A 21,926-nucleotide genomic window follows, 5' to 3' on the forward strand; every position below is an offset into this window, starting at 1 on the left:
GATGAATATACTGCAAAGTAACTACTCATCCAATCAAATCCAAATATCCAAAAATGTACTTTTGTCGTGGAACTTAATATTTCTTTATGCAATCTCAGTATCGTCATTATTTTTTAAACAGTGGCACCAAGCTATTTTGCTGTATATCTCCAGTGTCAGCACTGGAATGTATGTGGAATGTACTTCACTCATGTGAAGAACAATATAGTTATGATGTGAAGTTCTGATTTTCTACCAGGTTCTTCAGAGTAAAATAAACAAAATAGGTACATGAGGCATGATAACAAAAGTGAACACAAAGCCATTCGTTTGAAATAAGGTGAACAATACAAGGTTACAAAACATAAATGAAGAATGAGAGCAATAGCAAAAACAAAATATTTTATTAAATGTAAAAAAAATTCAATATAAATTAGAATCTATTTATACAAATTATAATCTATATATCTCAAAGGACTGATAAAATCTTGCAATGTATTCAAATACTTTCTCTGGTATCAAAAAAGGCATTGAAAGAGCCTCTCATATCTTGCAAAGTGAAATAGCAATGGATTATTAAATGGCAGTGTTCAATAGCATGGGATTGATAAGTAGCTGCACACTGAGTTCACTGCACCAACGTTCTCCTTTTTGTTTCATACACTTCTGCTCCATTTGACACTTTACAAATGGGATGCCTTACTTCAAGCTCCAAGATTCTGAACTCCAGCAGCTCATTCTGGTCCTTCGCATCTTGCATCTCATTCTGCAGTCTGAGCTCTTCAAGTTCCAATTTATGAATCTGTGAAAGAGTTAGGAGCATGTGTAATTATATTGGATCCTGCCTAATGCATTCTGCAAGTTACATCAGTTTATTGATCACCAGCAGTTACACTCCATAACCTCAAGAGTTTCTGCGCACATAATCACAGCGATAAATATGGCTGGAGGATTTTGAAGATTGATTCTGCTGACAGATTGTGCAACTCACAGAAAGTTGGGAAATTTAGTTCAATAATACTTAACTTCAGTACAATCTAATATAATCAAATTTCCATGATTGTTGGTGCTCATGTAAAAACCATTGCATCAAAAATGAAGCAATCACCATTAAGAAAATTTGCTGGGACCTTTGAAGTGACAATCGGCATTGGTGTCACTTTGAAAAATGTGAATATGACTTCCCTATAACTTAGAGAAACACTGATCACTCTACACCGCTATAATGTGGTAAAGTTCACCATAGATACATAGAAACCATTTTCAGTTCACAAAAATCAAGTTACTCACAAGGTGTTTTGTGATGAACATATTCTCAGATGAATTAATGAACTTCCAACAACTTAGTACTCTTAACTATACCAAGTAGCATGCACTGAGACAAATGAAAGTTCTAAAATATTGCTTGATTGCGCAGATTTGTGCCAGGCTTTGCAATTACACTGTCAGCTGTGCCAAAAGCTCAACTTAAGATATTTAAAGGTTTTGTGTTGAGAAGTCCCTGCTTTTTATATACTAATTGTGCAAAGCTTTACCTAGTGTTGATCACTTTAGAAATTATTTCTTGGTAAAATCATACAAATATTTACTTGATTTTTAACAGCACACGAGGCAGTTTGACTTATCTTGTCCCTGTTGGCTCCCAATAAAGCACCCCCATTAGTCCTATTCCCCTTCCTATTTCTCTGTAATCATGCAACATGTTCTCTCAGATACTCATCAACCCCACCACCTACCTGGTTCTCTTTCCGTCTACTCACATAATTCCCAATGGCAAATTATCCTTTGGAAATGAATTCAGGGAAACCCAAATGTGCAAGGGGATAAGATGCAAACTCCACACAGGAAGCAACTCAAGAAATGGATCAAACATCCTTCATTGGAGTTGGGAAGCAGCAGCATTAACTGCTACAACGCTATCCTATCTCAAATGAATGGGACTTTCTGTCTGTAATCTATTTAGCATCCTGAAGTCAGCACACATCAAATGATGTCATTATTCATGTAATGCCTGTTTCCAGTTGCACCCAAACAAATGCAGCTCTAAATTGTAAACTATGTCAGTGTGAAAACATCTTTATAAAACTAGGAGCACATTGTGTTGGTACTTTACTGAAAATGTAGTAAATAAGAAACTAACACTGAAGGACTCTGTATTTGTTGGCTCAGGCTTTTGTAGTAAGCAGCATGCTGTGGGAAGACCTTCATCCTTGCTCTTGTGCCTGGAATGCTCTTCTCCATGAAGGTTGAGCCAGCCTGCTGAGATCTAATGAGGCAGTTTCAGACATCACTGCAAACTAAGAGGGTGCTCTACAACCAAGAGACCTTCTCTTAGCATTTAGAGTGGAAGACCTCCCTCCTGGCATTAACCAAGCCTTGTACATCCCACTGAGTAAATGTTAGAGATCTCTTCCTTTTCCATGCAGCCTCTGTCTTCTCAATGACAGCCACAGTCCATCAAGCTACTATGGGAGATGTTTCCCTTTAAAGGTATTTGTTCTTCTCTGATCGCTGTACAGTAAATGACGAGATCTACTGGGAATTGGCTGAGAACTCATTGGCCGTCATGCAGGTTCCACTTTAGCGTCTATTTCTGAGTATAAACCTTCCCAACACCATTTCATACTGGCCTATTATGGAATTTTTAATTGAAGGTCTAAGTTGGCTTTTGATCTGAAAGTAGTAATATTTCAGCTTTTGAAAAATAGGTGAAATATAATGTCTGGGAAATTATTATGGAAATTAAAAATGCTTCATTTTTACCTTCTTTATTTACAGGTTCTAGACATCACAAACAAAGCCATCCTTGATTACCTGCTGAATTGAGAGCTTCTAAGGCCATTTCAAAGGGCATAATGGAGGGGAACTCGTGTGTTGGAAGTCAGATTTTCTTGAAGTTCACTCATGAACCAGATGGGTTTTCATGTCAACCCTGTCACGGGGTCTAATTTAACAGTGAGGGAAACATAATCTCACAGCTGCTCAACAGTGATGCACAATGGGAACATAATTTAAATGTCACCACTTTGGGAGGGAACCTTAACTAAAGGAATGTTGCATATGTGTAGGTTCTAATTTGTCCAAATACACCTAATAATTATTAAGAGGAGTAGCTATTTCCAAACAAAGCCATAGGGATGAATCAACTCCTTATTACTGTTCTACCATTCAATAACATCATGCTCGACCTATATCATTACTCCATTAACCAGACTTGCTGCCCTGTTCTTTATGTTACTAATGTAAAGATGTGCCTGATGCTGAGAAGCATTTCTTCATGCTGTTAAAGTGATGATCTAATGATGATCTGGAAATCTGAACAAGATTGTTTAGCCTTTGTCAACAGAAAAGTTCTAAACCAAATCGGATACACATTTATAAGATAACCATTCAATGGTAAAAATGTCCATTGTGCAACTGTCCTTTAAAATTTCGATTTTGGGTTGCATCCCATCATCACTGGGGTTTCCAGTCACTGGAATTTTTTTCCAATACACAAGTCTCTATCTTGTCATCTCGTTACTGTCTAATTAATCTGGGATTAAAAGAAACTCTCCTAAGAATCACTTAAGGATAACATTAAAATATAAACCAACTATAAAAACAGTGCATCACTCACTCACTTTCCATGAAAATGGTGACTCAAGTAAATAATTCTAAAACTTGAGGACATATATAAACATGTGTAATAGTCAAATTCTGTGGATCAATTATTGGGGTAAAATTAGGGGGTCGACTATTATACGCATACTACTTTTAACTGCGTACGTACTTGCATCATTCGAGGCATCAGGAGCTCAGATGCATGGGCAGGGTGCCCGGACTGGATGGCAAGACCACGTTCAGTTTATTGAGAGCTCCAATGGGCGGGCAGCTAGAGCCTCGGCGAGAGTCCACAGTAGGAACGTTTGGAGCATGAATGGGTGGGTGGCTGGGACTGGATGGTAAGTCTGTATTTGGGCATTGGGAGCTCAGATGGGCGGTGGCCGGGGCCTAGGCGAGAGCCTGCAGTCGGGGCATTGAGAGATCTGATGCGCAGGTAACTGGGGCATTGGAAACTCCGATGGGTGGGCAGCCGGGCCAAAAAATTGGGGGGGGGGGGGGCAGTTGACTTTTACATGTGATATATGGAAAATACCAGATTTTGGGGCCAAAAATAGGGGAGCGTTTGACTATTACAGTACATGTATTGACTATTACACGCGTATATTCGGTAGGTTTAAGGTGAGGAGGGAGAGATTTAAGAGGAACTAGAAAGGAAACTGTTTCACTCAGAAAATGGTTCTCATCTGGAATGAATTGCCAGAAAAGTATAGAAACAGATATAATTACAAAGTTCAAAGGGCATTTGAAGAGATATATGGATAGGAAAGGCTTAGAAGGATATGGGCCGAATGCAGTCAAATGAGGCAAACCTAGAATGCTAGCTGGTTCAGCATGGATTCATTGGCTGAAGGGCATAATCCATGATGTATAATTCCATGACACTGGATTCTTAATATATTGTGAAATTAATAAGAGAGAGCGTGTTGACAGGACAAATTCAGGCCAGTGGTCCTTCAATTTGTCTGCTCTCCCCTAAAATAACCTGAATAATGATTTCTATGGAAAGAGACAAAGTGTTTGAACCTACTCTGAAAAAATTCACAAAATTATGCTTCAGATTAGGCCACATTTTAAATGACCTCTTCAGCTCCAGTGCCACACAATGGTACACATACTTCGATCACAACAGCTCTACTTAAATTCGTTCTTCTTTTCCAACAATACTGACACCTGGCCAACACGCCTTTCCAACTCACAATAAATACTTCAATTTCCCTTAATATGAGAAGAACAAAACCAGCATTTCATTGTACAAAGCCGTCATTTTATTTTCTGTAATTAAAGTTGGAGATTTTAGTTGAAGAATTTTCTGTGAAAAGGTTAAAAGAATCACTTATTTCAATTAGTGATGACAATTTCAAATTCATTTACAAAAGTAAACAAGTTTTTTTTTTGGGAATGAATGATACACCAGTAAGATGATGGGAAGAAAAAAGATTCTGAAAGTTTCAGATTAAAGTCGAAACTGAGGGAAGGATGAGGAAGAAAGAAGGAATGTATCTGGAAGAGAGATCGTAAAAGAAAAGTAATCATTTCAGGTTGACATGGACTACAGGTCGAGCACCCCTTCTCTGAAATGCATGGGACCAGAAGTGTTTTGGATTGTTTTGGATTTTGGAACACCATTTGAAAAATGCACTCATTCACTCAGACAGATACATGCATACGCATTACAATATAAATATTTACATATGTACAAATTAACTGAAGGAGACATATATTGAAAAATCTACACTCAATAATGGACTACTTGTGTCCACAAGTTCCATTCTCCGATCGGGATTTCTGAACTCTATAACTATTACCTTTTGGGACCACGGAAAAAAAAAGTTTCTGATTTTAGAGGAGTTTGGAATTTCAGGTAAGGGGTACTCGACTTGTATTACATAACTAGTTGCCTCTGTATGATAAATCACACTTTAATTATTTGCAAGGAAATATCCCTAATGTCACCTCGCTGAACATCCAGGTCTGCAGAAAGTGAATTCGGAAACAGTCCTTTTGAAACGCCTATCTAATATGTTTGGAGAAGGGCTACACCTTTATTCATTTAAATACACTCTGCTGTGAAGGAATAAATGGAAGGCCTGAAAGGATTTTCTACATAATGACAGCCAAATTAGAAAAAAAATAACAGTTCAAAACTCCTTCTCTTCAGCACCCATACCCTCTTCCCACTAATAACATTCTGCCCCATAACTACACAATTGTGCTAAATGGGGGGGGTTCATAATGCCAGTGGAAATTTAAACATGACTAAATCCAAATTCACACTAAATTCAGTGTGTAAAACCCTGGCTGATAGCTTTACAGCCAAATAGAAATGAGCATGGGGTTATTTTTAGATGTGCTGCACAGCGCAGAGGGAATGAAAGGAAGGGGAAGAAAAGCAAAAACATATAAGAGGAGAAAGGAACACAACAAAAGAGAAACAGAAAAGAAAACAAGAAGAATAAAATATAGGGGAAACATATTTACTTGATTTTATCTAAACCAATGGTTCTCAACCTTGTTCTTTCCACTCACATACCACTCTAAGTAATCCCTATGCCATCTGTGATTAGGGATTGCTTAAGGTGGTATGTGAGTGGGAAGAGAAGGTTGAGAATCACTGGTCTAGACCCAATAGTTACTGAAATATTTTGCAGGAGAAAAATTGTCATTGGCCCATTTCCTTTGGAGTTATGAAACTGTGCACATAACGAGTCAATTAGGTACGATTAAAACAGTGGTTTTCAAACTTTTTCTTTCCACCCACATACCATCTTAAGCAATCCCTTACTAATCACAGAGCACTTATGGCATAGGGAATACTTAAAGTGGTACGTGAGTGTTAAGAAAAAGGTTGGGAACCACTGATCTAAACCAAGGAGACATCAGATTTGTTTGGGGGAAAATATTAGAAAAAAACCACTGCTGTCTGCTCATTGGTTAAGACCTGCTAACATAATTGACAACTGAATGTCAAATACATATGCTAAAGCTCTCAGCATCGTTCCTCAAGCCAAGAGTTAATTTGCAAATAGTTAACGGAGCAGGCAAACATGAGAAAGTCAGCAAAACGATTTATGTTTTATCAGATTAATTAAAGCATTGCCTAAGAAAGTACAATTCACAATTACAAAGCATCATCTTCACAAGAAAAATTCTGAGATGATTCAAGTAAGCATCTAAAACATGCTGATTTTTTTCCATCAGCCAGAATTAGAAATTATCCCCTCTTTTTTTTTCCATTAATTAACTCTGGCAGTTAACATGATGCTAATTGTTTACACAAGGAATTATGTGGGGGCAGGGGAGGGAGAGACGGAGAATTTATGAAATGTGTGAAAATACTACTATTGCATCATTTACCTTTTCAACCAGTTCCTGGTTGCTTCTAAAAAGTAACTGTTTATCTTCCACCCATTTTGAATCCTAAAATATACAAAATCGTAAGAAACAAGAAAGAAAATGCATTACAAAATTCCTGTGCGACAAAATAAAATCTTAGAAGATGAGCTGTATATAATTGTGGGTGCAGAGAAAGAAACATTAGAAAAAATTATGGTCATTATGTTTTGTAAGGAAGTTCCCCAAACTACTCATGGGTTGAAATTGAGCTGTGTGATATTAACATGCAAAATCTAAGAAATTGAAAGGGAAGTATAGATTCCTTTGACTGCTATCTGTGCATGAGAATTGTTATGTGACTGACTGCTCTTGCCCTATCCACCAGAGTTGTTGGAACAGACATGTGGAGGACAGTTTGCACAAAGTGTGCCAATATGCATACGTATGTGCTTATGACCAAAGAGGTATTTTTACTTTTAAGTTTGGACATAAGCTTCTTTTCACTTATGTTAGCAGGCATAGCAATTTCTTGAAAGAACAGTGAATGTTAACATTACACAGCACAATGTCAATACAACAGGTCGTAATGAACTTGTAGAATAACTTCATCATTGTATTCTGAACATAAGTCTCTTTGTTGATCTAACTAGGTATAGCAATCACAAGAAAATCATTTTACCATACAACTTTAATTTGCGCAAACTCTACATTTGATGCTAAAAGCAGGCTTAAAGCAGGTTAAAAATCCATTTGTTTTACATTAGTTTGAGCTCAATACACCTGGCTAGTTGGAGTTAGAAATGATGGCTAAACACTGTAACTACAACCAGTTAAATTGCCCTGATCTGCAATTCCTGCAACTAAAATTGCTTTTAATTAGAGAAAGAAAATAACAAAGGGGCACTTTAATCAGTGAAGCTATTTTTAGAGGCACTTGAGTGCTATTTAGGTTTCAATGAAGAGCTCTACTTACACATCCAATTAAACAGAGGGAGAATTTGGGGATTATGTGAGTAGTGAGGAAGGTGGAGGAGGAAGAAAACATGACACATAACCCAAAATAATTTAACACATTTGCAAAATAAAGTTTCTACAAGCCAAATCAAAATATAAAAAAAAGAAAATTAAAGATACTTCAACAAAATTAGGAAACTGGGTTCCAATGTGCAACTTAATTAATATAATTATTTTAAACAGTTTACAACATCAACAGAATTTCTGCTAAATATGCATGTCCCTATTGACTTAAGGCATCGATGCCAAGATGCAAAAGCACTCCATTTTGTATAGCAATGATACATTCCAAGCTGCCATTCAGCCAATACCAATCCATCACTACTGTGGCAAATGTCATAAATGAACATCAAGCATCTGGAACAGATTAGCCATGCTGATGAAGAGAAGAGTATGACAGAGTTTAATAAACAAAAATCTCCATTTTACCACCATGGGAACTGATGCAATAAAATATCTCATTATATGAATTAAATCTATAGAGTTTACATGCACTAAAATAAATATTCTATTTCCTTCATCAAACATGTATAGATCAGAAATACATTTGTGAACAGGAGCAGTGGAAGGATTCTATCCCCTATTTTGGACATGAATTGTGACGGTTGAGAACACTCATTGTTATTACTATATAGCTTCCCAGCCAACAATACACTTCTTATGCGATAATCAAATCTTGTTTGCTGCTCTTATACTATACTTTGCAATGATTTACTACATGGAAGGTGTATGTTCTTAGTTTATCAACACAGTCACTTTTGCATTATAAAATATGGCCATTGTAAAATGCACACTTTATTGAATCCCAAAGCAGAAACAACTATTTCTTTCTTTTAGGAGAACCAATAAAGTCAGGACATAATGAATGGCTGGACCCAAAGCAGTACTGAGGAACAGAATGATCTTGGTGTACATCCAAAGATCTCTGAAGCTGATGATGAAGAAGGCATATGGGATACTTGAATTAATTAGCTGGAGCAATAATATAAGAGCAGGAAGGTAATGTTACAGCAACATAAAACATCGCTTCGGACACAGATAGAGTTCTGGTGTGCAGTACGCAGAGGATTATCATCAGGATATTGCTGGGATAGACACTTCCGTTATGAAGTGTCCATTACTATATGGACTGTATGGAAGAGGGGCCAAGAAAAGGTGAGTGTTTCTTGTATTCTCAGTAACCGAGGTGGCTGTAACCGAAAGGTTAAAAGTAAGGACTAGAGAGGATGCAAGGAATTTTCGTTTCACTCAGAGGGCAACTGATATCTGAGTGGGCTTCCTGAGTGGATGGTGAAGGCAACAATACACAAAATGTATCTAGATAACTATCAAGAAGTCTCAGAGCCAAGTACTGGTATATCTGATGAGAACAAGGGATACCAGGTAGTATGCATAGATACAATGGGCTACAGTGCTTCTCAAGTATGTGTGAGACTACTCTGACAGCATCAGAACATGCATTACATTCAAGGCCCTGTTCAAATTGGACATCTCTGTTACCTTTTGCCCAAACCTTTGGTCAAATGATGGATGTGCTTGTTATGTATGCTTACTGGGACATGGAGATTGGTTGTGGAAGAGAGTGAATTGCACAATAGCATATCCTCACACAAATTTGTGCCATGCCTGTCCCAATTCTTCCAAAACAAAATCATTGTCTTGAGTGAGTGGGGAATGATCATAAATATAAAAAAGAAATCAGGGATCCACCTTCCTTCCCTCCTCACTGCTGGAATTCAAATTTATCAGGTGGCCATTTATTTCTTGGAACACTTCAACCAAGGAGCATCTTCTCTCCCTAATCAACACTTTTCGTAAAATTCCAGCTTTTGAAAGGACAGACTTTATTTCCCCCATTCACTTTTTGATTTAACTAGTCCCCACTCATTTACAAGAACAATCTTTTGATTTCAACTTGACAGAATTATGTTTTTGGTCACTTGTTCAAAATGGGCACAACACAGCCAACACTTCAATGACTCAGTTTTTTTAAAGTCAGTCCCACGCCATTTCGCTGCATTTGGTATCAGTAACAGAGGAAAACTTTCCATCCCATTGTCTCTTTAAAAGGGAGATCTCAAAACAATTATGAAGTATTGTCTGTAGCTCTCATTACAACATTACAACAATGCAACATGGTGATACGGTTAGTTTAGCAATTAGTGCAATGCTATTACAGTGCCAGTGACACGGGTTCGAATCCGGGCCTGTCAGTAAGGAGCTTGTACGTTCTCCCCATGACCTGCATAGTTTTTCACTGGGTTCTCCAGATTCCTCTGACCCAACAAAATGGATGAGATTGATGGGTTAATTAGGTTTAAGTGGGCGGCACAAGTTTCATGGGGCTGGAAGGGCCTTTTACCATTCTGTATGCTAAAGTTATTACCCACTCCCCATCTTCAGTAATATGTAAACTATGTTTTACCCTTCACATTACTTAAGAGAGGTGGGAAGTAACAAAGAGGAAACAAAAAATAACAGACTACAATTCCTGAACTTCGTGGGTATAAAATTAATGGAAATGCTCAGTGTTTGTTGAATTTGGCCCTTTAATCCCCCATGTCTGTACCAAGCATCAAATCATTTATACTAATCCCATTTTATTCTGCCCATTTGTCCAACAACTAGGGATAATTTAAAATGCCCAATTAACTAACCCAGACACACACCTTTAGAAAATCAGAGTATCCAAGGGAAACACACATGGTCACAAGGAAAACATGCAAACTCCACACAAACAACACCACTGGTTTGGATTTAGGTGCTTGAAAGAAAGCAGTTCAACCAGAATTGGAACTGTGCCACACCATTTGGCATCAGGGTTAAAAGGAACAGCAGGAAGGTCAAAATAAAGGTGCTTAATTCCATAGCTAGCCTGACCAAAATTCATGGACCATGAGACCCACACTATGTCTTAGCATTGCGCAGTAAACCTTCAATGGCCAACCAATCCCCAGCAGCCTCGTGGCCATTCAGGAGTCCAGCTATGTTATCACAAACTAAAGGAAGTCTTGAATTTAAAAACAAGTAGAGCAAAATAAGGACACATTTAATTTTATCACAAATTATCAGGTTAATTAATTTTCCTTTAAATAATTTGCAATATCTGCATTCCACAATCAAATCAAACATAAATGGCCTTTTAAATCTTTGGGAAAGTTGAATCTGTGTTTAAAGGAAGATTGTTTGACGTAATAAGCTAGATTTCATAAAGTCCACTAGCATGTTAAGAGCTGCTGTTCATGACAAACAAGCCAAGGATACTGGAGCACAATAATATTGCAGCCATTTTCACATGGAATTGCTCAGAGCCTTTTACCTGCCCTTTCTCAGCAAGCAATTTTTCCAGATCTTCAATTTTAGACTGAGAGCGAAGGAGATCGGCTTGGAGCTGTTCACGAGTCTGTTGAAATGCAATTACAATTTTTATTGAAATGTACAGCATAAAATTAAGCTATTTTCTCAACCTTATTGGAGTAATAATGATCCCATTCCACCATTGGTTTATAATGCTATTTGATCTTCCTCTTGAGAATGCGATGGTTTTACATCCTCAGAAGGTATTCTATGCTTTAGCATCTCAACAGCAACCAATTTATCCCAAACCCCTTTGTGCCAATTCAAAAACAGCACACTTTTGATGCTGACTTCTCTTTGCATGATTTTCTCTGTAACTGATAGCTCAGTGGTTAGAGCACTGGCCTTGTAAACCAGGGGTCGCGAGTTCATTCCTTGCTGCGGCCTCATTTCTGCGAGGGGCGCTGGACAAAGTGGCGACTCTCTGTCTTCCTTACAGTAAATAAAGTTAAAGAATTTCATGTATGTTATATTCCAAATGTAGTTTTACATGACAATGGAACATTTACCTTTAATTCATGAAGATAACAATGTATGAGTAATTTGCATGAAATCAGTGGACACACAACTAGTCTTAATTCACTGAAAAATATGCAATTAATTAACTTTAGAGAGTTGACTTTTTTGACATTAATATTCTTAAGAGTCTGTATACATTGGCAATATTTAAAAACACAGGGGAGAGATAGACCCTCTGCGTTATGTGCTGAATGTGTGATGTAACAATGTTTGTGCACCAAACTATGTATATTAATAGATTGGAATTTAAGAAATGGAGTTCAGCACACATCCCTTACATCATAGCTTTAGCAACTGGACAGAGGATGAATTTCTATCATGTAACCTTAAAATAAAGCAGAACTTTTAACAGGTACAGTAAAACCCTCGGCATCTATAGGGATTGGTAGATTCCCGATAAATAAATTTTCCAGTTACTTGAGACTGTGTGTTACGTGATTAGTGATTTAACCACTAGGGGGCGCCAATTTTAAACTTTCATTTTTTTAATCTACTTGTATTCTGCAATTTTTTTGCCTGTTGCTTGAATTCTAGAAAACAGGGATTTTACTGTATTTAGACATGTTTATGAATAGATAAGGTCAGAAGGATACATAGAAAATGGGGACAACTGGCATTAATGTAAGTGGACAAAATGTTGGCATAGGTTACAGGGCTCATTTTTATGCCCTCCACAGGCTGATTTGTTCCTGGAACAACTGATGTTGGAGGATGGCAACATTTTTTTGTTGGCTCATGTTCAAAAGAGGATGAAAGTTTTAAGGATTTATTTGTGAGAGTATAATGGGTGATTTGAACAAAGGAACATAACTAATATTTTCTGATGAAAACCACATTATAGTGAGGAAGGGGGAAAATTTGGAAACTGAGGACAGATAAGCTTCTGACAAAACAACTCTGCTGCGAGATTTATCACCTACCCGGGTTTCTCGCTCCACATCCAGTGTCCCACCCACTTGCTCCTGAAGCAGTGCGTATGCTCTCTGGAGAGCCTGATATTCTCGCGTAAGCTGTCGGAATCTCAGTTCAGACTCTTCTCTGTTTAAGGCCTTGTGAAAAAAGGAGGAAATGTGTGGATTGGGTTGTCAGTTTATGATGAAAATCAAGCACAACATGTGCACCTTTTAGTCCAAGTAAGCAATCCATCCACTCTTGAAAACCAAAATAAAATCACAGTTGGTAGAATTCTGAAACAAAAGTAAAAGAACACAAAGCAGTCTGGTTTCTTTCTTTCTGCCTGATGAAAGAGTCTTTATCTCAAATATTAACTGTTTTTCTTTCCACAGAAGTTTTTCTATTATTTTCCATTTTCTCAATTTTCCCCATCCCACTTGTACAAAGCTGGCAACCAGCAAATCTCACGACACATCACACAGATCGATAAGCCTAATCTGCCTCATTAAATCCATATTCACAAAATTTATCACCCTGATTTCAATTCCCTTAATTACCTCCACAAAAACTCAATCAAATCAGTGAGATGGGATTTCCCCCTCTAGAAAGCCATGCCGATTATCTCGAATTATTCCCCACCTTTCTAAATGAATACAAATATTGTCCCTTACTATTTTCTCCGATGATGTCCCAATCACTGCGTAAAGGCATTGTTTGACCTGCTGAGTTTCTCCAGCATTTGTGTGTTTTTTCACAATTTATTTTCAGTTTCCCAAGCATTTTTGAGTATTTATTAATAAATTTGTCATCACGGCTAGTGACCGTGGCTTAATTCTTATTTCCTTCATGTATGGAATTGAGAGGGTAATTGAGTGTGTGAGAGTAAGAGTGTGAGAATGTGAGCATGTATGCAAATAAGAATACAGTGTGAATGATTGTGTGTGAGTGAGTGAGTGAGTGAGAGAGAGAAAATGAGAGCAAGTGTAGTAGAGTGTGGGTGCATGAGAGTGTGTGTGACAGCATCATTGTCATTTCTTCCTACTCTAAACCCTCAACACGTAAAAGTTGATTGGCCCAATGAGTGGCATTATGTACATTACGTGGGTCAATATTTCCAAGTTGGATCCACACTTATGATGATGTGTGCTGTCACATTCTTAGTTACATTGGAAACTCCCATTGTCCCCACAGCAGCTCATGGGCAATTACACGTTCACAAGACTGAACAGCCTAATCACTTCACTGCTGTACTGATTGTCAGACCTACTTCAGATTTAATCAGCTATGTCAAAAATAGACAAATCCTGTCAGAACTGCAACACCTGGCTTCTGGAGTGGTGTGGAGAGACAAGAATTAAAAGAAAATGACATACAGAATAAGCAAGATACCTACTCCATCAACACAGCAACCTGCACGAGTGTCTCCTCGTGAACATAAAGGTTGCTCGCACCGTGCGGCAAAGCATAACATGTATCCTTGAGGTTAACTCAGACATTAAAACAACTGTGTGCTTCCTAAAGAGTCAGAGAGCTACCCAAAAGGCCTTCAGCTGCCTCTATATAAAAAACAGCCTCACAAACTGGTGTGGTGGTGAAATGGGGCCGCGCTGTAATAAGCCAATCTCCCAATGTGCCAAGGCAGGCTATGCAACAACTTTTGTCACTGTTGTTCAGGTATTGACGAGGCCACACTTAGAATATGGTGCAGTTTGGGCCCTCTTCCCAAAAAAAAGGATATAGAAGAATAGTGGTATAGTCCAAAGGCAATTCATCAGCTCTTAAGGCGAGATAGATTGAATCTATTAGTCCTTGGCGTTTAGAAGAATGAGGAGTGGCCTGACATTGAGATGTTTCCACCAAGTGGAGAGTCACAGCTATGAAAGAAGGAGCCAATCATTTAAAAGTGAGGTATGCAGAAGTAAATCCCTGGAATTCTGTGGCCGTGGGGATTGTGAAAGCTAGTTCATTAGAAGCATGCAAGGAGGAGATGGATAACTATTCACAAGATCAAGGAACTGAAGGGTATGGGAACTGAGACAGAAACAAACATCGACAGCCACAATCATATTCATTGGTGGAGGAGGATTAAGGACCTGAGTGTTAGGGTTAGGATTAAGGTTAGGTCTTTTGTTCTCATGACCTTGCCTCTGCTCAAGAACGTCTTATGGAGTTCATGTGATTGCCAATGCTGAGAAGTCAAACAATAAAGGAAGAATATATTGGGAAAGGCAGAATATTTGCCAGCATTTGAAAAGAGGGAAGGAAGGCTTCGCTATTTATTGCTTGATGCATTTCTATATCCATTCAATGCCGAGTTGGATTGCTCAGCAAAGTCACTCACCTCATCGAGATCTTCCTCTGGAGTTACTGGTGTCCTATCAGTTGTATAGGAGGCTACTGAAGAGGTTTCTGAATCTACTGATTCCTCATCAAATCCAAAAAATGTCTCTACAACATGCCTCTGAAATAGAAGGGAATAAAGCACAGAAAAAAGAGTTTATTCATTAACCAAGATTCACCAATTATGTCATAATCCTACAACTCTTCTACGTGCACCAAACTCAGTATCAGTTATATATTGCAGAGTAAGTAATGCATCTCAATATTTAGTTCAGGGGTAGCAATAAGGGAGCTTTGTATTTGATGAGGAAAAACTTCTTCAGAAAGGAAAATTGCAGCAAGAAGACATTAAAATGGGTTTCACACCCCTCAACAATGAGGGGTACGTTTTACACGGTCACTTTGAACAGTCCATTTCAAAAGGAGTTTTAAAAAGGTGAAGAACACCATAATGCAGAAGCTTTGATTTAAAAATCACCTGAAATTGATTTCACTAAACAGCAACCATGTAAGTGTCCAATCATTTTAGGAAATAATTATTTGTAAAGAGATAATTTGTGTAAAACCATTAAGTTAACCCTAAACAGAATTAATACATCAAAGTGGATGTAAACAAGGCATTTGCATTTGATGGAGAACAGTAACAAAACACAAAAGTGCTGGAGGGAATCAGAGTCCATGGGATGCAATCAGCAGTTGATCTTTCAGGCCTCAGCTCTACATCAGGAATATCCCCAAAAAAATAGCTGAACAAGAAGGTAGGGTTGGATAGGGAGGGGGGTGGGAGGGAGGAAAGGGAGCACAGATAGGCATGAGGTGAAAGAGGAGAAAGAAACTGAGAGGTAATTGGGGAAAGGGGGCGGAGAGCTGAGAAAGTTGCTGCCCAAAATGTTAACTGTCTATTGGTTTCCAAGAATGCTACACAAGACATTTGGTGTATTAGACTGAATACGTAGTTTGAGATTACACTGCACAAAGATTATGTCCTTTCTACTTAATTGACTTTAAGCATTTGACAAAGACCCTTATAATAGACAGAGGGTAGTGGTGGAGGGATGTTTCTCTGACTGGAGGTCTACAACCAGTGACCCATAGGATTCCATGTAGGGATCTCTGTTTTCTGTTACATATAAATAATTTGGATGAAAATATAGAAAGGCTAATTAATGTTTGTGGATGCCACAAAATTGGTGGTTTTGTGCAAGCCTGTCAAGGGTAACTGCAAAAATGCAGATTAAATGAAGATATGGGTGGCGAAATGGCAGTTGGAGTTAAATCTGGACAAGTGTGAGGCGTTGCTCTTTGGTATATGCAATGGGAAAGAATGCAAGACCCTTTAGAGATTGAATGTACAGAAGGATCTTGATGTACAAGTCCATAGCTCCCTGAAAATGGGACACACGTTGATCATGTGGTAAAGAAACATGCTTGCCTTCATCGGTCAGGGCACTGAGTGTAAAAGTTGGGAAGTCATGTTGCAGCTGTCTGAAATTTTGATTAGGCTGTATTTGGAGTTTTGTGTGCAGTTCCGATCACCAGCTTGTGGGAAAGTTGAGGGTGCACTGAAGAGAGCGCAAAGCAGGGGTGTAGCTGGAGGGGAGCAGGAGGAGTGACTACTCCCTAAGCCTTTTCAACCTAGCAGCGCGCTCAACCCCATGGCCCTCCCGTACTGCATATTCACTCCTTCAAATCTGCACCTGGTTCCTTCTCTCCCTCCCTCACAAATGGACGAGATAATGACTTTAAATTTCATAATGCCAAAAGCAAACACACTTGCTATTTTGTGTTAGTTTTCACTCATTCCAGTTGCAATATGACTGTTATTCTTTTTTTCAAAGTGGCGTTGAAAACATAATGGGACATTGTAAATGTTCTTTTATTATTGGATCTACTATTTTATAAGGGCATTGCAACTATTGGAATTTATGGAAGTTTTGGTTTTTTTTAAATCAAATCAGAAATATAAACATTTGATCGTTCCCTTTTTTAAAATCCTGGCAGCGATTATCAGCCTGTTGTTGCATGTCACCTTCTGTGCTAAGTGGTGCTCCAACCAGAATAAAATAACTTTGGACCCTTTGGATCCTGCCGATGGTAACAAATAACTGCTGGTACACAACTCAATCCTTGTCTGTTAAAGCAGGACATGAAAATAACCACACAAAGCTCTATGGATACTTTTGAATTTGTGGAAGAAACAAGGACGTCAGTTTGAAAGCCCATCCTGACATTTCCATAAGATATGGAGGGAGGAGCAGTGTGGGAACAAAAGGACGAGTGGGACATATCAGGCAGATCCGACTCGACCTAACTCAGAAATAATCATTGTGCTAGAATTAGACAAGATTTCAATCTAGCACTGTTTGATAAACGGTCACAACTAAAAGAAAAATTATATTACGGACGAAATGGAAAACTATGCCCGTTTATTGAAAAAAAAATAGCCGATATGCTATACTGTCATGGAAGTTTAATCAGACACACCAGTAACACCAACTCCGGCCGTAGGAAAGCCCATCCTCAGGACCCATTGAAGCAGCAACAAAAGCAAGGAACTAACAACAAATCTCCGACAAATGAAATCAAAGTAATAATGAGCATTCGTAAAGTGCATTCCATTAACACTTAGTATCAATTCTAGCCCAACAACTCAATGAAGTGCAAAGTCACCCATAAGTGAGCCATTTGACGAAGGACCGCAGCGGAACTTTTGAAAACGTTTTGAAGAGCAGCTGCGCTGCAAGATGGGCGCCAGCATTCAATCAGAGGGTGTCCCGTGTTCCATTGGAACAGTGGGGAATGGTCCGTGGGATCTGATTTGGAGATGGAGAATCCCATCACCGATGGTGCTAGTCCTGCTGTCCCGTACAGGAAAGTGAAGGTAATCAAGGTGACGGCAGCCCCCAGCATCGAGGACTTCGTTATTATCAAACCCATCAGCCATGGGGCGTTTGGTAAAGCGTACCTGGCTCATAAATACACCCCAAGAATAAGGTGTATGCAGTCAAATCAAGTACTGGATTTGGTGGTCAGCTGAAATACAATAGCTGAAGATCTACTGTAATCAAAACTAAACAAGCTAGGGTTTTTTTGGTGTTCCAGTGCAGAGAAAGATTGTAATTTTCTCGTGACATTTGGCATGTGTAGGCATGCTTGGTGGGAGAGAAGGAAGGGATGAAGGAGGGGGTGGTGGGTTGGGGAGGGAGGACAGTGGGACTTAAAGCAGGAGAGAGTGGGGAGGGGGGAAGGCTCAGAGCAGAGGGGAAAAGATTCTTGACAGTACCCTGAGCTTTGCTAGAATGAAGCCTAGACAAAAAGGTTGTTGTAGTTGCTTTGTTAATATGAAATAAAAATGTTTAATGAATTTTAAATTGTATGCATCGTGGATGTGCGCACATTAATTTCCTTTATGTGCTGGCTGCAAAACTTGTGTGTGTGCGCTCAGCTGTGGTCTTGGCGCCATTCGTTCGCTCAAAGTTAAAACTGGTGCAAAGAGGTTTACCAAGATGTTGCCTGAACGTTTTCTCTGGTGTGCTGATGGCTGAGGGAAGACCAGATTGCAATTTATAAAATTATGAGGGATATAGATTGGGAAGATAGTCGGAGTAATTTTTCCAGCTGGAAATGTCAAATATGAGAGAGCAGAGCTTTAGGTAAGAAGGAGAAAGTTTAAAAGGAAGGGAAGATTCCACTCCCCCCTCCCCCACAGAGAATGGTAGGGTTGGATGGTGGAAGTGGATAAGATTGCAACATTTAAGAGGTCTTTAGTCAGGCACATAAAGAATCAGGGAGTGGAGGGATATAGATTATGGATGTTTAATTTGGTATCATTGGTGGTGCAGACATCGTGGACCAAAGGGTCTAATTCTATGCTGTACTGTTCATCTATGTCTATTCTATTGACCAGTTTAGGGCAGAATAGATAGAGGATTGAAAACATCAGTCAACCTTCAGGACAGGGAGAATGAAAAGAGAGCATGGTAAAGCCATCCTTATGAATGGCATCAGAAATTGTGTGTTCCAGTGCAGAGAAAGATTGTAATTTTCTCGTGACGTTTGGGCATGTGTAGGCATGCTTGGTGGGAGAGAAGGAAGGGATGAAGGAGGGGGTGGTGGGTTGGGGAGGGAAGACAGTGGGACTTAAAGCAGGAGAGAGTGGGGAGAAAATGCAAGTTATTCCTGGCTGAAAATTGTACTTTAAATCCTGGGAAACTTAGAATTGAAAAAAGTCATGGTGAAGTTGTCCTCTGCATTGAGCATATGTTATCCTTGGCTTCTCATGTGTTGATTGGCAAAGGAGTGGAATAGTTTGAGCAGGAAGGGAAGTTCCACTGCAGCATTATCAACAGACATGTACACAGACACCATTTAAAGTCTGCAATCCTATGATTGAAACTAGAAATACCAGTCAAATTTACCACATATTAATTTTCTTTGATTCAATCCTGAAAGTGCAATAGTAAAATGATTTATTATACTTAAGCATTTCTATATGCATTATCTGAAAGAGTGCAGCTGGTTTCCTTTTGAATTGCTTGAAATTTTAAAATCAATTTCCTATATTTTGAAAAAGGTGGTAAGACCATAAGATATAGGATTGGAATTAGGCCATTGAGTCCATCCACATTCCATCATGCTTGATTCAATCCCATCTCCGTGCAACCCTTAATTCCCCTCCTAATCAAGAACCGAGCAACCTCTGTTTTAAATGTACCCAGTGACTTGGATACACAATATGCAACAGGAATTTGTAAGCTATAGTCTCTCATCAAAAAATCATTCGTCTGTACTTGAGCTCCTCATTATTTATCCCAGAGAAAACCTTGTAGATTAATTATTGTACCTAAATTAAAAATTTTGACATTCCTTCAAATTTGAAAGTAGGATGTAGGCAGCACAGCCAAAACCTGATTGCCTTGAAAATGTAATGGTACATTTTCACCTTGATCCAATGTAGTGGGATGAAGCCAATAAGAAATTGCATAATTTTAACCCAGCGATAAAGCAGTCTGTTCAAGTAAGTATAACACATGGTGGAAGAAATCTTGAAGGTGATAAAGTTCTCTTAACATCCCTACTCCTACATTTCTCCACAGGTGAGGTTTCAGCATTGGTACACATGCTTCAGCAGTAAACCTGGAAAAATGTTGCATTTTACCTACCCACCCTTTGATTGACACACTTTGTTGACACAATGCACTGGAGGAATGTCGATGAGGTTCACTGGGAGCAGTGCTGATCAAGAAGATTGATTTGTTGAGTTCAAGGGCCATGTGTTGATGTCAAGGTTAAATACAAGCCTTGACAGGGAGCCACAGCCAAAGTAAAGAGAGCTAATTCATAATCTGTGCCCTTTGGCTTACACCAGAGTGTAACAAGGGATGAGGTTGTTTGGTTGATCCCCAAAGATTTTAATAATTCTTTCCCCACAGAAAAGGACCTGTTCTTCACTAAGTTTCCTAATAATGAAATTCCATTGGCTCATAAGACCCCTGGAGGAACTCAATTGCAAGTTCAAACACCAAATGAAATACTGCTCCAGTCACTGTCAGATCTTTTAAAGTTTAAAACAGAGAAGCTTATTTGTCTTGAGGCAAATAACCTCCAATAACCTCAATCCACTTCAGTAAAATGAGAATTATTAGGACCAATCGTCAAACTCCAAAAGTCATCTCTGTTGACAGAGTGCAACACAATCTCATCAGGTAGACCTGATAGGTGATGTTTCTTTCCTTCATCCAACAGAGATATAGTAGGATGACAACTAATGGGAGATATTACACATGAGTCACAGCTGGGGCAAGAAAGATCACAGCTTTGATTCCATACATAAATTATTGAATGTACTAAAAATGATTGGCATCAGGTTTTTTTTGCTTCATATATTATCTGCATATATTTAAATTTATTTTATTCTGTGAATGAAAAGCAAAAGGTAACTGCTGTTGGTTTGAATCAATTTTATTTCTGATGTATCATGAAAACTAACGTACAACTTGAAGCAATAGAATGAAATAGTGTTTGTAGAAGTGATATTTGTGACATGATATATAAATCTCTCTTTCCTGTTTTACTGTGGGAAACCAGACGACAGGCAATAATTACTCAATGCACCACTTTCAGACCGAAAGCAATTTATCATTTTAGTTAATGCCAAGAAAGAAAAAAAAAAGCACATCAAAAAGAGCAGACTTCGATTTCTATAAAATTACTAAAATATATTTTCACATCAAAGAATTGGAAATTATAAAATCAAAAATAGTTTCCAGAATGGAAAATAAAAACTCTACATTAGAGCAAGTTACAAACAAGCACATTTTAAATTTAAACATATAGTACAGTAACAGGCCATTTTGGCCTATATGTCCGTGCCACCAAATTTACACCCCATTAAACTACACCCCATGCATGTTTTAAACAGTGGGAGGAAACCGGAGCCCCCAGAGAAAACCCTTGCAGACATGGGGAGAACGTACAAACTCCTTACAGTGTAGGATTCGAACCACAGTCCACTTCCGATGTTAATGTTGTAAAGGCCTTGTGCTAATTGCTACACCCTATTTTGGATGATATTAAACATCTATAATGCTCTCAGGGCTTCCAATAACCACACAAACTCCATTAGCTTCACTCCTGGGATTCTGCCACCCCACTCAGAGGAAGAATAATTTATGTGATCACCAGCTGCAGCTTTTTCTTACAAATCCCCTGAAACTAACTTTGATGGTATGTTGTATACAGTAGCTGACCAAAGTGTAAACAATGTAATTAAGATTCAGTGCTAGACCAATTTTAAAAGTCAGAAAATGCAAAAAAAATCCAATGCTAAGTATTTCAATTTCTGTCTCATGCATCTTTTGCGAAAAATTCATAATAAGGCCAAA

General features: G+C 38.5%; 1 protein-coding gene across 2 annotated transcripts in view; it reads right to left on the reverse strand.

Annotated features, from left to right (window-relative positions):
* Window positions 1-459: 459 nt before the first annotated feature.
* The window catches only part of LOC138757886 (janus kinase and microtubule-interacting protein 1-like), a 255,095-nt gene continuing 233,628 nt past the window's right edge, over window positions 460-21,926 (reverse strand). For both annotated transcript variants that reach the window (XM_069925953.1, XM_069925955.1), the window contains 5 exons: window positions 15,044-15,163; window positions 12,729-12,857; window positions 11,252-11,335; window positions 6,940-7,002; window positions 460-781 (listed from right to left, as the gene is read on the reverse strand). In XM_069925953.1, coding sequence (XP_069782054.1) covers window positions 608-781; window positions 6,940-7,002; window positions 11,252-11,335; window positions 12,729-12,857; window positions 15,044-15,163 — 570 coding nt within the window. In that variant the 3' untranslated portion in view covers window positions 460-607. The remainder of the gene's footprint in view (window positions 782-6,939; window positions 7,003-11,251; window positions 11,336-12,728; window positions 12,858-15,043; window positions 15,164-21,926) is intronic.

Source organism: Narcine bancroftii, chromosome 3, assembly GCF_036971445.1.
Source record: "Narcine bancroftii isolate sNarBan1 chromosome 3, sNarBan1.hap1, whole genome shotgun sequence".
NCBI lineage: Eukaryota > Metazoa > Chordata > Chondrichthyes > Torpediniformes > Narcinidae > Narcine > Narcine bancroftii.